Source organism: Agelaius phoeniceus, chromosome 1, assembly GCF_051311805.1.
Source record: "Agelaius phoeniceus isolate bAgePho1 chromosome 1, bAgePho1.hap1, whole genome shotgun sequence".
Lineage (NCBI taxonomy): Eukaryota > Metazoa > Chordata > Aves > Passeriformes > Icteridae > Agelaius > Agelaius phoeniceus.
This window is the reverse complement of record NC_135265.1, coordinates 4741355-4757694: the sequence shown is the minus strand read 5'-3', so window position 1 is coordinate 4757694 and position 16340 is coordinate 4741355. Positions and strand designations below refer to the sequence as shown.

At 45.9% G+C, this 16340-nt stretch overlaps 1 protein-coding gene across 2 annotated transcripts in view; it reads left to right on the top strand.

The window, feature by feature from the left end:
* The window catches only part of PLCD1 (phospholipase C delta 1), a 55923-nt gene that overhangs the window by 16093 nt on the left and 23490 nt on the right, over positions 1-16340 (top strand). For both annotated transcript variants that reach the window (XM_077187419.1, XM_054632754.2), the window contains exons 3-4: positions 9629-9857; positions 14629-14758. In XM_077187419.1, the coding sequence (XP_077043534.1) occupies positions 9629-9857; positions 14629-14758 (359 nt within the window). The remainder of the gene's footprint in view (positions 1-9628; positions 9858-14628; positions 14759-16340) is intronic.

Genomic DNA, 16340 nt, shown 5'->3' with positions numbered 1-16340 from the left:
TGTCCCACATGTTCCTGGGAGGGTGTGAGCCCCTGCACACTCCTGGGAGGGTGTGAGCCCCTGCACACTCCTGGGAGGGTGTGAGCCCCTGCACACTCCTGGGAGGGTGTGAGCCCCTGCACACTCCTGGGAGGATGTGAGCCTGTGCCTGCACTTGTGGTGCCAGGCTCTTGGCAGGGCTGGAGGGACACCTGCAAGTGCTCTGCACACACCTGAGCCTAGAAGTGAATGAGAGAGATGAGTGCTGACTCCTGCCAAGTCCCAGCCCATAACATCAGAGGTCCATTTCCATAAAATCATAGAATGGTTTGGGTTGGAAGGGACCTGACCATTTCCAGGGACGGGGCAGCCATGGTTTCTGTGGGCAGCCTGTGCCAGGGCCTCAGCACCCTGACTGTGAGGAATCAGTGCTTTGTAGCTAATCTAAACCTGCCTTCTGGCAGTGTGGAGCCATTCCCCTGTGTCCCATCACTCCAGGCCTTTGACAGAAGTCCTTCCCCAGATCTCTTGAAGCCCCTGTAGGTACTGGGAGGAGCTCTGATGTCTCCCTGGAGCTTCCCCAGCTCTCCCAGCCTGTCCCCAGAGCAGAGGGCTCCAGCCCTTGGAGCAGCTTTGTGGCTTCCTCTGGTCTTGCTCCAGCAGATTCACATCCTTGGAGGCCCTGGAGCTGCAGTACTGCAGGTGGTGTATCATGAGAGCAGAGGAGAGGGACAAAATCACTTCCCTCAAACTTCTGCTCATGTTTCTCCTTGCCTTTCTCTTTTGCTGATCCTCTGAGACCTTCCATTATGAGTTTTCAGAGTGATTGCTGTGTTTGAGTTTCATTCTAGAGCTTTTAACTTCAGCAGGCTGCTCTGGGTCCAGGTGCAGAGTGGGTTACCCCTGGCTCATGTTGTGGCCTCTGACAGGCTCTGTCACCCCCTCTGCCTTCTCCCTTGGTCCAGTGAAGGCTGTCACAGCAGAGGAGGAGTGCAGGGTCATGATTTGAGACCCAAAATCAGGGTGAGCCTCTGCAGAGGTTCACCCGTCCTTGCTCACAAACACTGACTTTGCTCTCCAGGACGAAGCCTTTCCAAAGCTGCAGATAAATTCCCTTTTCAGGATGGAAAAAAGGATGATCAGAGTGGAAACTGGGAGGTTTCACAGCAGGTTTAATCTTATCTGCAGCATTGCTGACAGCAACAGATGCTCCTCAGAGAAGGGAAGTCTGGGTAATCTAAGGGTTATGGGTTTTTTTGTTTGGATAATTTCTTGTTGTTCCTGTTGTTATTCTTATGACCATGTGGAAAAGCTGTTTGTAAACCATTGTGTGATGAAGTCCAGTAGATAAAACTGGGGACTGCCAGGGTTAGACAGGAGAATCTCAGATGTTTGAAGTTCAAAAAACCCCACTTATCAGGGTTGTGACAGGAACAGATGTTGCCTGGATCAGATACATGAGGTATAAGCAGTACCTTCCTCTTTTGTCCTTATTTTAAACCACCGGGAATTTAAATTAGATGCTGTCTTCATAGCTGCACCCCCCCAAACAGGGCTTTGGGGATAAGCTGTCCTTCCAAAATGGTTTCTGATCTGGTAGAATAATCAATTTTTTCCTTATTGTCAATAATTCCTTATTTTTCAGTATGTTCCATTTAGGCCCCAGGGTAATTATTTTTTCCCCCCTGAAAGCCCTTGAAGAATCTTAAGCCAGTTTTCCAGCAAGCATGTCCTGCCCTGTGTGTACTCTCTGGTTGCCTCCAGCAGAAACACAGGAGTGCTGGGCACCAAGGGCTGCTCAGAAGCACCTTTAAAAATCCATTTTTCACCAGGAAGGTTGCTCCTTCCTATGCCTGAGCTACAACCAGACCCACAAACACCCTGCTGCTCTCCTTATCCCAGCTGATGTGTAGGGCCATGGGAGGGTGGATGCTTCTTTGGCCCAAGAGGCTTTCACAGGGCTTTCTCCCTGGCCTCCAGAAACAGAGTTAAAGTGGCTGGATTAACAGTTTGGGGGCAAAGAAAAGATTTATGTGAGGGAGCTGGAAAACAGTTCATTCTGAGCAGTTCAGTGCTGAGTACCACTGTGGTGTGAGGGAGGAGAGCCAAAGGAGGCAGAGCAGCAACCTGTCACAGCACTGTCTAATTTAGCTGTGGTCAAATATCAGATCTCATGTAGGTGAAAAAAAAAAAAAAAAAAGGAGCAAAAAGGCATTTGCTGCTTTCAGTGAAATTGATTTTTGAAAGTATTTTCTTAAACCAGCTGTAATCCCTAGTGTGAGCTCACTTAAGCCAGACTCAATCCCTTTAAAAACTCTCTCAACTTGGGGATTTGTGGGAATGGTTGAAAACTTTCCAGTGAATCATCCTTTTGAGCAGCTGGTGGAGAAACAGAGTGTTCAAAGGCAGAAGCAAAAGGCTGAATGAGTCTGTTGAGTTTGGGGGTGCTGCAGTGGGGCCCCAGAGGTGGTGCTTTGGTACCTCCTGCACTGAGTCTCTCCTGGAGGCTCAGGGAGGTGATGTTTTCCATGACAGCCCTGAAAAGCTTCACACACTGGAGCAGGGATGATTCACTGGGGCTGTGTTGTTGAGTCACGAGCAGTGAAGTCAGGAGAGAACGTCAGGAGTCGGAGATGAAATGTTTCCCTTTCTGGCCAAAAGCTTTACGTAAGAACTTCTGTTGTTGGATTATTTCTTTTTCTGTTTTTTTGATTAAAATAATCGGTTTTGGGAGGTGAGCTAAACTCGGTTGGACTGCTGAGTGTTGCAAGTGATGACTGTATTATTACTTAAACTCATTAAATAGATCTTTTGGTCTGATGATTAGTTAGTCTCCCTAGTAAAAATGCACAGCATTTGCTTCTGTTCCTCTGGTTTCTGGCACAGTTATAGGATATTTTTTGCTTGGTTTAAACATAGTACAAAAGTTTTATGTTTATAGCCTAGTACCAGTGTTCAGCAGAAAACTTCCTTTGCTTTGGCTTGCTGGGAAATTTATGAATATCCTTAAAATACCATGCAGTGAACATATCATGCCACTTTTGTAGAAGAATAAATTATTGTCTCCATTGAATTAATGTCCTGAACTCGCTTGCAGAAGAACAGGAAGGATGTAATATTGCTTTGTGTTTGCTGGAGTCACGAAGCAAAAGCTTGAAATTGTTCCTGGTAAGTGTCTAAAGTCAACAGAAACTCTCAGCAACCTGTGTGCACTCAGCAGGTAGCTGGCTGCACCAGCAGCTTCTTTCTGCAGTATCTTGAGGAATCATTGCTTTCGTGGTCAGACAGGTATTTATCCCTGGAAAAATATTTGCTGATGCCAACGCGTTATGCAAGGCAGCTGTCAGCTGTGAAAACAAAACTGTCTGTGGGTCTCATCAGTTTTTATCAGACTCACTCAAGCCATCAGCCACATCATTTCAGATGCTGAGCTGCTGTTTCTTTGGTTGAGTTTTCAATCAGGCCACCGCGGGCATCTCTGGGACAGTTTTCATCACAGGCTGGCAAATATTGACCTTATTCTCCCTAGCATATGTTAAATGCAAAGGCAGAAGTGTTGAGAGCCTCAGATCCAAATTTAGCAGTGCTGCGATGGCAGGGCAAGTAGGAACCAGTCACCAAAACAGTTTGCAGGGCCCTGGTTGTGTGGAAGGAATGTAAATAGAGATCACTCTCTTTGCTTCAGTGCTCCAAGTCATGATGGGCAGACTGAAAGGCTGGGTGAAGACCTTATATGAAAGGGTACTTCCAAACAACCTGTAAAATTGCATGTGCATTGCATCACTGGTTGCCAGCTGGTAAACACACACCAGCAGTGAGGGCAGACTGCTGTGCAGCAGATCTCGAGTCAGAACAACCTGCTGAGCATGTCTGTGGAGGGGAGAAGGGAATGGATGAGGAATCAGCAGCTGGGACCTGCCATAATTCACACACAGGGAGATGAAAGAGCAATGCAGGCACGGCTGGGAGGGCACTGTCACAGACATATTTTATGAAAAATCCTTTCATTAGGATCTTTTCTTCTGAGAAGCTGAGAAGCTTCAGCTTCTCCATGTTTTGCTGCTTTGGAATGTGATCTGGAGAATTGTTTACCCAGCATGTGGAATTGTTTTTACTTGATGACCAATGACAGCCACCTGTGTCGAGGCTGTGAGCAGTCACAGGAATTTATTATCATTCCATTCTTTCTATTCCTTACTAGCCTTCTGATGAATTCCTTTCTTCTATTCTTTCAGTATAATTTTAATATATCATTTTATTTTAATATAATATATATCATAAAATAATAAATCATCCTTCTGAAACATGGAGTCAAGATTCTCATCTCTTCCCTCGTCCTGGGACCCCTGTGAACACCCCCACGTTTGGTGAGCCCTGAGTGAGGAACATTGCCACAGGGCACAGCACAGCAGGTCTCATGCTGAACCCACCCTGAGCCATGGTGTTAAAGTGTCCCTCAGGGATGGGGGTGATGGATAGCCTTTGGTATTCCCAGCCCAGGGGGCTGACAGTGCTCCAGCTCCTGCTGGTTACAAAGGTCCTGATCCCAGCTGCAGGTCCTGATCCCAGCTGTGTGTGGCCATTAGCATCAGCCACCTCTGGTGACAGCAAAATCAGCTGAACAGCTCTTGTCAGAACCCAGGAAATTCCTCTGGCTGCCCTGGAGGGCTCCAGCCCCTGCCCAGGGGGCTCAGGGACCTTGGCACAGAGCCCAAGACCCCTGTGTCTTCGATTTTAGCCCTTGGAAAAAACCATTCCCAACCTTTATATGAAGAATTACAAGCCATGACAGTTTAAGTAGAATGATAGTGAATTTATCACGGGGTGATAAATAGGTTTTTGGGGTTTTTAGAATGGGGGCTCAGGGTCCCAAGATGGAGGAATTTGGGCGTGTCCAGTCCTTCTCCTTCTTCTTCCTAGCCTCCATCTTCTGGGTGATGTTGGCACTTTTAGATTGGTTTAGAGTAGAGACAGACTGTCTAACATAGGTGATAGGTATTGGGAAGTTATGGTAAATAATGTACAGGTAGTTTTTAGAATAAAAAGATAACACCGCCCCAAGGATGGGCAGTGTGCCTCAACCCAGCCTGCTGGACAGACCTGTGGTGGGTTGGAGAAAGAATGGTATAGATAACAGCAAATAAACAACCTTGAGAATGAGAACAGAAAAGTCCTGACTCCTTCTTCGACTGGCTGGCGGGGAAAAAGAAGCTTGTACGTGTCTCAGAGTCACCCTGAGCAGCAGAGATTCTGAGAGGCTCCTCCTGGGGTGAAACCAGAGCAAGGAGCAGCACACGGGACACACTCAGGTGGTGTGGAATCCATGGGGTGTCTCTGCAGGATGGTCCTGGGGTCAGCTTTCATCTGCTCCTCACAAGGTGCTGAGCTGAGGTGCAGCTGGTGAGGGCCTGGCCTCTCTGCAGACGTGCAGGATGGTGTGCAGGCTCTGGAGGGCTGAGCACGTTGCTCATCTGCATTTCTTGACAGTAAACAGAAGTGACTTACTGAGCCAGTTAGAGTGGGATGGAGTAATTCAGTGTGACAGAGTGCCACATGGCACAAATAGCCTGCTACTGACAGGGGTGGGGTAAGGAAGGGATCTGAGGAGCTCTTCTTGGACTAACTCAAGGGAGGCTGTTTTGGCAGTGCCCATACAGTGACCCTCCTCTCCCACTTCATCAAGAAAGGCACAAGAAAGGAGAAGCACCTGCCAGTCCTTGTCCTTCACATGCTCAGTAGTTTGCAGGGGGTGCAGGTTCAGTTTCTTACTTTCTCTCTTGACAAATACTATTGACAAAATGTCTCATCTCAAAGGCCTATCAAGCAGGAGGAAAACAAAGGGATTGTTGTCTGCCTTTGTGCCTCCTTTCCCTCTATTCCTCAGGATTAGCAAAGAGTTTACTGTTCATGCTCCCAGCATGGTCTGGACATTTCAATTGTGGAGCAGTGATGAGAGAAGAGATGGAGAGGCCAGGGCTCCTCTCTGACAAGTGCTTTCATCATTAGGAATGTTGTCAGGCTCATCCTTCTGGCTCTTCTACACCAGAATCACAGAGTTTCTTGGGTTGAAAGGGACCTTAAAGATCATCCAGCTGATTTCCTTTAAGAGGTGTTCCTTCTGCAGGAAGAGATGAGTTTGCAAATGTAACACCCAGCTCCTTGAAAGCCATGAAGAGAGAAATCCAAATCAAGAGAGATACCCAAAATTTACAGATTGGTTGCTTGAAAATACCATGGGCTGTCAAAAGAATCCTGAGGGCCTGAGTCATCCCTGCCTGCTGATGCCAGGGGTGAAAGAGGAGAAGGGTGCTGGGCTGAAAATCAGCAAGGGAGAAGCACAAGAGCAGGAGCCAGTGATGAAAACTGAAAAGAGGGCTAGAAAGAAATTTCTCAACATCTCCCTGAGAGTAGATCAGACAGGAGGAATTCCACTGGCTCCAGGGAAGGCTGCTGTACGTCTGTGTCAGTGGGGAGCCTCTGTCTGTCTGAGCAGCATCCAGAGCAGCCAGGAGGGCTGACCAGGATGTAACCTGTGTGAGTTGGTGTCTGGAGGTCAGGAGGAACACAGGCTTCCTTGTGCTGTGCCTCGTGCTTTGGGCTCTCTACAAACCACCTCTTCAGCAGACGCAAACACTCCGAAGTAGATGCAAACTTTCCAAATTCTCTTCTGCTTGTGGTTATCTCCCCACTGTGGCGTGATGGGGAAGGAGCAGGGAGGCTGCAGGGAGCTGTGATTGATGGCTGTTTGCTGGGAGTGTTCCTCTGCTGTGAAACATCTCTGTGCCCCAGTTATTTTTGATTTCTCCTTGCAGATAGCTCAGCTGAACACACAGTTTGGGACTCCTAATAGAGTACAGTCACTGCCTGGGAGCAGCTGATAAAGTACTCATGCTGGGTTAAGATTTTCCAGAAAAGAGATAACTTTAGCAGATGGCTTGGGCTGAGTCCTTTGGCTTCAGCTTTTTTATTGATAGATGAAAACAGTACACACAACCAAGCTATGGAAAGCTATAAAAAGTGTCCTTCCTTACCCTGCTTTTTAACAGTTCCTGTGGTGATAGTTTCTCTCCTTCTCTCTTGTGTGACTACAATAGACACCAGTCGTGCTCTTCAGCCTTCCTTGTACCCTTTCTGTACTGAGGAGGTCTTTTATCTCCATCATCCTCTGAAAAGATCAAGGCAGCCCTTCCAGACACAGGTTTTCAATCTTTTTTTTCCTCCCACACAGCTCTCTTTTCCAGTGGATTCATGCAGCCACGTAATGGTTTCCAAAGAATCCATTCTAAATTTCCAATATTTAACATCAGATTTTCTGGTCTTGGAAACAGGAGGCTGTTGCCAACCCGAAGTTTAGGGACTGATTGCACAAGCAGGCTGAGGAGCCATTCTGCAGGACAGCAACTCTTGTGAGCCAAGCAGTGGTGAGCAGCTGGCAGGTGGGGAGGAATAACAGGATGATCCTTCCACTTCACTGCCACAAGCAGAGGAGATCTGGAGAGGAGGAGAATCCCACATTTAAGGACAGTTTGCATATGAGATGCCCAGCTTGCACTTCCTTTCTGGTCAAGGGTCCACTGTAGCCATGGGTTAAGGGTATAACTTATCTTACCCTGAAATTTTTGCTTGAATAGGACAGAACAGCTGTGTTCCAAAAGCTGCTTTATTTCCCACTGGCTACAAAAGAAACCTTACTAAACTTTAGACTTTTTGATGGAACTGAATCTGGCCAAACATAATAAGATGCTTTACATTAAAGATGAAGTTCCACCTTAGGCACAACCACTATAATTTGATAAATGTCCTGGTTAAAGGGCAAGATCACTAGGAAGGCTCAGCTGTGGGGGAATTGCAGCCTTTTTTTCTATTTAAGCTGGTTTTAGTACTCAAACCCATAAACTTTCACTCAGAGGTAAATTGGCCAGATAACATAAATCCACAGCAGCCCATCCCAACCCAACCTTTTCCTCCCCTCAGCTGATCAACTGTTGGCCTTTACAAAGTGATAATCAAAGACCACACAGAGATAACAGCTCATAATTGTCAGGGAAGAGCTTTGCCAGCTCCAGGGAGCTCCTGGTGTGTTCTTGTATAGGAACCAAACCAGCAAAGTGCTGTGGAGGGTGTTTGACCACCCCAACACCTGGTGAGAACTTGAAGCTAATGTTAAGTGTTGCTTTTGGAAAGTCACTGATTTTTGAAGACTGGAATTTTGGATGTTTTTTTGCAGTTTTTTTTTCCCCCAGCAGCTGAGCGTTATCATGACTGCTCTGGGAAAACAAGGAAAGTTTTCAAACCTCTAATGAGCATCTGATGAATTTTGAATAATCCCAAAAATGTGCAGGTGGATACTGAGTTGGGTCTTTCTACAGTGTTGACTTTGAATAAACTGGGCATTTTAATGGTGAAATGGATGCTTAAAGACAAGTTTCTCCTATTCAGCCAAACTCTGGGGGTATTTCATACTCATGCACTGCTTTTTAGCAAAGCTCCAGACCAGGTTGCTCCAAGCCCCATCTAACAAGGCCTTGAACACTTCCAGGGATGGGGCATCCACAGCTCGGGGAAACCTGTGCCAGTGTTGTGTGGATGTATGAAGTGACCCATGAAAGACAAAAAGAGGCTGTGGGTGCTGCTGGGAGCTCAGTTTCAGCCCAGTTTGAGGGCTCTGATTGCTCTCAACAGCATTTTAGGGCTGTCTCTGTTACTTGTATTTGTTTAATAAAAGTCTCTTCATGCACTGCTCCTTCTGGATTGCCTTGTGTGTGCATTTTGCAAACTTGGAGCAACTTCAGGGCTCATTTCCACCAGCTGAAGAGCAGAGATGGAAGTGGGGAAGGATGATCTTGAAAACAGTGTTTTGATTTCTTACAGCAAGGAGGATAAATTCTACCCTTGACAGGGGTTAGGATGGAGTATGGGTGACACCAGACTGCTCTGAAGCTTTGGTCTTTGCCTCCTTAATTTGCACTACTGTGACTGAGAGGAACAGATGGGATCTTCACTTTTACCTTCTCACTATTTTTGCCACCTAAAGAAGGACAGTTTTGTTCCTTACCCTCCTCTTATTGAAGTCATTTCTTATTTTGCCCAGAGAGACTGTGGACTTCTCATCCCTGGAATTGTTCAGGGCCAGCTGGATGGGGCTTGGAGCAACCTGATCTCATGGAAGGCATTTCTGTCCATTTCAGGGGTTTGGAACTGGATGGTCTTTAAGGTCCCTTCCAACCCCAACCATTCAGTGCTTTTAGGATTTTCCTGTGGGGTGGTGTTCACAGGGAGGCACAGCTCCACTCTCCCCATTCTCAGGGGCAATGAGTCAAGGGATGCTCCAAGGACTTGGAACCAAACTCTTGGCCATGATTTGTGTCTCGTAAAGAGGACATCACAGCATGGCACCTGTGGCATATTCTGTTTCTTTATTAAATAAAGAACATGAAGAAAGAGGTTTTCTTTTTGATATTTCTTGCTCTTTCTAGCCCTTTTGAGTTGAGTTTTCTTTAGTACCAAAGCTTGGGGAAGTGGGGGAGAGGAAAGGAACCTCCAGAGACTTCAGGAAAAGGAGAAAGAGTAATTTTTTAATATCCCTCACCAAGTAGAGATAAGGCTGTTTGAACCCCTGCTGACAGCAGGCTCTGCTTTCTTTCCACAGTCTCCATTGAAGATATCCGGGATGTGAGGTCAGGCCATAAAACAGAAGGGATGGAAAAATACGCCAAGGATGTCCCAGAGTATCGCTGCTTTTCCATCATCTTCAAAGACCAGAGGAAAAACCTGGACCTCATTGCGAGCTCAGAGGATGATGCCAACCACTGGATTGCTGGCCTTGGGAAAATCATAGCCCACAGCAACTCCATGAACCAGAAACAGAAACTCCAACAGTATCCTTTGCCTTATAAAGTGATTAATCATGGACAAAGATGCACTTGTCTTTCCATGTGGGTGGGGATAGTAGACTAACCTCCTTTTTTCCCTATTCTGGGTTTTCTCTTGCATTGATTTTGCACCCAGGCAAGCTCCCTGGTTTCCAGTGCTTTTCCCCCCTGTTTTACAATGATACCAGCAAGAGTGGAGTCAGGCTTAATGTGGCTCCTTAAGCAAAGAATTCCCTCTTTCATGGAGCTCCAGATAAAACAATCATTATTTTTTTTGTGTTCTTCAGGGGTCTGTTTCACTTGCAATGCAGTAAACTCCAGGACAGGCACTTCTTGGCAAGGCATGAAAAGCCCTCACTGTTTACCGTGTTTCTCAGTAATACAAGGAGAGGGAACTGATTCTCTTCTTCTCACTGCCAAATTTACTCCAGGGTAGCTCCACTGACTTGAGTGAAATTACTCCTTATTAGCCTCAGCACGGGAGGAAGTTTTGCCCTGGAAAATCTGCAGTTGCTCTGGTGACAATGCAGAGAGCAGAAAGGAAAAGGCACAGAGCAGGAAAGGAGAGTGAATTCATTATGAAATGGAGAGAGGGTTGGTTATTGGGTGAAATCCTGGCTCTGCTGAATTCACAGGGAATTCTCCCTGAGGCTGCATTTCACTCAATAAGCTGCTTTGCAAACAGAGGTCTCGTGTATAAGGAGAGGATGTCTGTGGGTGCAGTTTTTTGGATGGATTTTCTTCAGTCCCTGTGTGTCTGAGACTCTGACCCTGACATCTGAAGCTGTTGGCTGATTTCACCCTGATTTGACAGAGCCACAGTAATGGTAAAATATTAGGTTCCTTTAAGCTTCCCAAGGTAGATACTCAGCAATCAGAGAGGAAAAGAGATACCACTCTTGGGCAGAGAAGGCTGGGTGGGCTTCATGGCCTGTTTGACAGCAAACATCAGAGAGGAGGGGAAAATCCTCAGCTGGGAAAAATCACAAAGCTGGAGCTCAAATCTGAGAAGGCACCAGGAATGCTGCCCTCAGTTAAGTCTTCACTCCATGTGAGTTCTCTGCTGGGTAATAATGCACTGATGGAGAAGGAGATGGTGCATAAATGCTGAGCTTTCATCAGGCATTACTCTTCTGTGGATTCTCTGAAGTCTGAGGAGCATTTTCACAGCCCTGTTTCACAGTGCTGTTCACTTAAAGGAATCAGACTCCATTAATTCTGTTGTGCCTGGGATGTCCTGTTTATCTCCTGCATTGTGAGTGTCTTTTTTTTGGATGGTTTTGCAAGCTCTGGGCTGTAAGGTCACTCCTCAGCCACCCCACAGTGTTCAGGGGAAAATCTGGGCTACAGAAAGTTGTCCCTGGAGCATATCAAGTTAAATATATTGCTGAAAAATTTGCCTGTAAGAAGAGAAAAGATTTTTTTAAGGGGGGAAAAATAACAATGACATTTGCAAAGGAAGAAAGCTGTAAATTTCCAGCATGGAAAAGTGCCTTTCTCTCTTTGGAAAGCAGAATTGAAGCTAAATAGGGTGGGTAGGCAAACCATATTTCTGGAAGAGTAATTACTGTGCAGTGCTGGCTTCCAATCTGGGCTTGTCTCAGGCCATTTAACGTAACCTGGAATTACAGAACAGCATGATTTCTCATTTGAAATTTGATGATGTTTAATTAAAGCCTGGGATTTTAAATTTAGTCTGCCTTCACTGGGTTTGCTTGGCAGCGTGGGCTTGCTCAGATCTTCCTTAAACCTCAGGAGTGTTCTCAGCATCTGTGAGCACAGAAGGGGAAGAGTCAGGGCATGAGAAGTGTTGTGTCCCCTGCCTGTCCCCCATGACTGGAGAATTGCCTTGCAGGGTATCGTTGTCAGCCTCTCAAACCCCTTGCAAAACAAGTAAGGAATGTGCAAGTTTTCAAAAACAAGGATTGAAAGCAAAAACTCTGCTAGTTTGAGATGGGGCTCGTTCAGTTTGGAATTCAGTGGAGTTGCCTGTGCTAGAAGGGACTGGAATCAGTGCCTTATGTATTTTTCCAGTCCTGTATTCCTACACAGATAGAACTCCCACACGCTTGATGAGCATGTCTGATGTTCTTATATACAGAGTTCTGTTTTAATAAACCTCAGATTCAACCTTGCAGCAGGCTGGCATGGGTAGTTTAGCAAATATTGCAGGTATGTGTGCAGGGAAGACTTTAGACCAGCAAATACAGAGGACTTTTCATTTGAGCAGGGTGGCACTGTCTGGTTTGGTTCTGGGGTTTATGTGTGAGCTTTTCTTCTGGTTTGAAAGCAATCACCAGAAGTTCTGCAGCATTTCTGTTCTGAGCACACTCATGGGATATCTGCCAGATAGAAACCAAAGAGAGATGACTGAAACTGAGAGAAAGCTGGTAGCCCTGGAGCTGGCACAGCCTTTAAAAATCAGAGGCTCTCCCTGGATGCACACAAAAATGGGAGAAGCTTTCCCACAGAAATGGAGCAGCTGCTGCCCAGTGCACTCAGGCCCACAGAGGGGCACAAGGTGAAAGGAAGACCCACAGCCAGGGCTGAAAAATGGTGTTTGCACCAGATGAGAGGACTTCCAGTTGGAGTGTTTTGTTCATCCAGCTCCTCCAAGCTCTCCCAAAGCTGAGGGGATGCAGATGGATGGGGAGTTTGGGTATTTTGGGCTCAGAATGCTGCTATTCACTGAGATCTCAGTTGTCTGTACTCTCCTTTTTCTCTCTTTGCTGCTTGCCCTTGCAGCAAGAGGACCCACTGTGTGTGCCTGGGCTTTTCCTGGGCTCTCTGATTTCCCTCCTGCATTTCTCAGCCTCCTGGGAAGGCATCTAAGAGAAAAACATCCTCCATTAACAGGTAGGACCTGGGCATACTCTTTTGCAGATGCATTTACTGCCCACATTTTGCCTTCCAGAGAGGACTTTGGGTATGTGCATGACCTCTGGGTGCCCATTATCAGAGGAAATGATGCAGACTCTTAAAGAAATGTGGGGTTTTTTGCAGTGGTCAGCACAAAACCAGTAGTTTCTATGCACAAAAGAGTAGTTTCTATCCACCCCTACTGCTCACCTCTGGCTGTGGCAGGCTGGATTTCCTCTTGGCTCACCACAGCTGGGTTTTCCTCCTGCCTGTTGTTTTTAGGGAAGGCTGGGAAGGGGACCTGAGGAGCAGGGTCAGGTGTGAGTGGGTGGCACTGGGGTGGCAGTGTGACAGTCTGGTGGCAGTCTGACAGACCCTGTCTGGAGCAGAGCTGGTGGAGGGGGTGTTCTGCACCCTGGGGTGGCTGTGAGGTGCTCCCAGCACAGCATCCTCTGCTCATGGGAGCTTCATGACTCAAACTGGGCTTTCTGGGAAGAATCAGAGCCTGGTTCAGGGCTCTGGAGTGTCCTTGGGAAATGCAGCCTCTCTTTATTTTGGTTTCCATGTCTAAAGAAGAGGAATATTAATATTACCAGGCTGAGACGGATGTGGGGTGAGGTCATTGCTTAGCACCTGCCAAGATTTTTAAAGTCAGAAAGTTCAGCTTTCCATGAGACAAACAATACTCACTAACAGTTTACACATATCTCCATCACTAGGAAATACTTCAGTGCAGGGGTAGCTCTGGTAAACACTGTTTCAGGGTTATGTTTACAGCCCCTAAGGCTGTTAATGCCCTTTTCTGGGGTCATTTTGAAAGGCCCAGTTTAAATGTTACAGCACTATATGCCTCAGCTGGTTTTGCTGATCCTGAGCTTTACTCTGATTAACATTCAGATTGGGCATTTTTTGGAAGTTTTTCTGGAATTTGGAAGCATTGTTTCCTATGTGAGACATGGAAGATTATTATTGGAGATCAAATTCTTACTTTGATCATTTTTTTTCCTGTTGAAAAGTAGATCTTTTTCTGGATGACCTTTCTTATTTGACAGTAAAACAAATTAGACAGACAGTTCCATGATGCAAAAAGCAGGGGGTTTTTTGGTGTTTAAAACTGCAGTGTGTCTCAACTGTCTAACATGATTTTAGAGACTGAAAGAAAATGGAAGTCTCAGTTCAAAATATCTGACATCACATTAAGAAGATCATTCTTATAGCAGTTACTCCTGATGCACAGATACACTAAAGTGATTAAAACCCAAGCTGTTATGAAATATTATCATAGTACAGCACAGTAACAGACCCTGTGCATTTCATCAGGGGAAGAAGGCAAGACCCATGAAGTTTGCTTTGATTCCACTCACAACAAATTCTTAGGAGATATTGGTAGAAATCCCTAAAATATGCTGAAGGTGAGTTCAAAAACTATTATTGATCATTCTTTTGGAGTTCAGTGTTCACCATGACGCACTGAATATTGAGCAGATCCATGGCAATGAGTTTACCAAGCTTCTCTTGGGAGCTCTTTTCATTCTTTCCTTTATCCCCTTTTAACCGTCTGGAGCAGAATGTACTTTCTGTCATAAAAGAGAAATCAAACTGTTTCTGGCTGTGGCCAGGAACTCCTACAGGGTAAAGAGAGCTGCTCCAGCCTTGGCCAGATGGTGAAAAGCTTCTCCCAGGTCCCCATCAGTTGTATCACAGCACGTTTTCCTCCTGCCAAGGCCCCTTTGTGCTCTGTGGGAGCAGGAGGTGAGGTGGTGGCAGCTGCTCAGGGGCCCACACTGATTTTACAGCAGCTGGAGAGGTGGCTCAGAGCCTTTAGAAGAGGACTTCCCCCCTGCCATGTGCAGCAGAAGGTATTTAGGTGCTCAGGCTAGGCACTGACCTGGAAGGGTTTCCTTACATCCCCCTGCAGCTGGATTCACACCTGCCTGCGCAAAGCTGACAAAAACAAAGACAACAAGATGAGCCTGAAAGAGCTCAAAGACTTCCTGAAAGAAGTGAACATTGAAGTGGATGACTACCATGCCAAGAAGATTTTCCAGGTAATGGGAGCAAGCAGAAAAAGGGTTTGCTCTTGGCTGAGGTCAGGGTGTCCCACAGCTTTCAGCTTAACGGGTTGGAGACCTCACCTAAAGTGAACTCCTGGTTTCTTTTCTTGTACCAAGGAAGGACTCTCAGGTTTTGATGCTCAGTAATTTGTTGCCCAGATTAATTGATTCCCACTGAGTTAGGCCAGCACAATGCTTTTGATGAGGGTGTGTTAAGATCTTTATTCATAATCAATGCCTAATTTTGCCACGAAGCAGAAAATGAGATGCAAACATGGATAATGCAAGAAAAAGGGAAACAAAGTTGAGGTCCCAGGGGTCTCAGGAGTTTTGTGTGCCACAGCTGCATGTCAGTGCCTAAGTCTGGCTGAATTTTGTTTGGTTACAATTGTGAACCCAGATCCTCACATTCTCAGAGGAGGGGATGCAAAGTGACAGGTATAAACAAACAAACAAACAAACAAACAAACAGAATGAAGTGCAAATTAAGAAAAAGACCTTTCCAGATTCATGATAGATACACAACATTGCACCCAAGCCTGGACTAGTCTGATTGATTTAATACTCCCAAGGCATATTTAATCTGGTCAGGGATGTACACTTGTAAATTCTCAAGATTCAGCTTGCTGGCTGAGCCCATCAGAAGATAAGAGAGGGATGAGAATTTCTCAGTTGCTAAGCTTTGGGTTTCTCTCTAGAGAATCCATTCTGCTGAGGTGAGATAAAACATCTGGATAATTTCCAAACTTCCATCCTGTCTGAAGCAGGATTTGAATTAATGTGTGTGCAGTTTCAGAAATGGTTTTTTCTGATCAGTGGTAAACATGTGGGTGGTTTTGGGCACCAGGCAGGAGTTCTCCTGCTCCTCCATGTGAGCAGGCAGCCTTCCCCCAAAGGAGGTCAAAGTTTCCTTGTCTTTGCTTTTTACACATCTCTCTGGTAACTCCTCAGGAATCAGGGGGAAGGTCATCAGCACATCTTAAAAAATTTCAGCTCACAAAATATTCCAGTTGTTGCCTGCTCTGGCTGGTGGATCCCATTCCCATTCCCATTCCCAGGAAGGTCCTGGAAGAGTGGAAATAAGGCTGGGAATCCACTGGTTGAGCTGCATGTCTCCACTGGAAGGAGCTGCCAACACTTCCTTTGAAGTCTGTGCAGGTGAAGCCAGTAGGGAGCAGGGTGTGAATCTCCTCATCCCAAAGGATTCATCTCACATATGGGAGAAGAATCATTTCCACATCTTCACACATCAACAATCTGAAAAAATCACCTTTTTTTTTTTTAATTTTCCTTTTTTTTTTTTTTTTTTTTATTTTAGAGGCACAGTCTCCTCTTATTTAATGAACCTCTTCTGCTGTCCCAATAGTTACAAGGGAGCTCTAGGAGAAGAATCTTGATGAAATTAGTCCTTTTTGCTTAAGGATTCCAAGTAATTGCTAAACCTTGATTCAACCCATGGAAATGCAGGGAGTTAGTTGAAGTACCATCATTAAGCAAGTAATTTTAAAGTTTCCTGTATAGCCCCTGGGAAGAGGGGCACTTTGGAGGTTAATTCAGATCTCCTGAGGGCTGATTT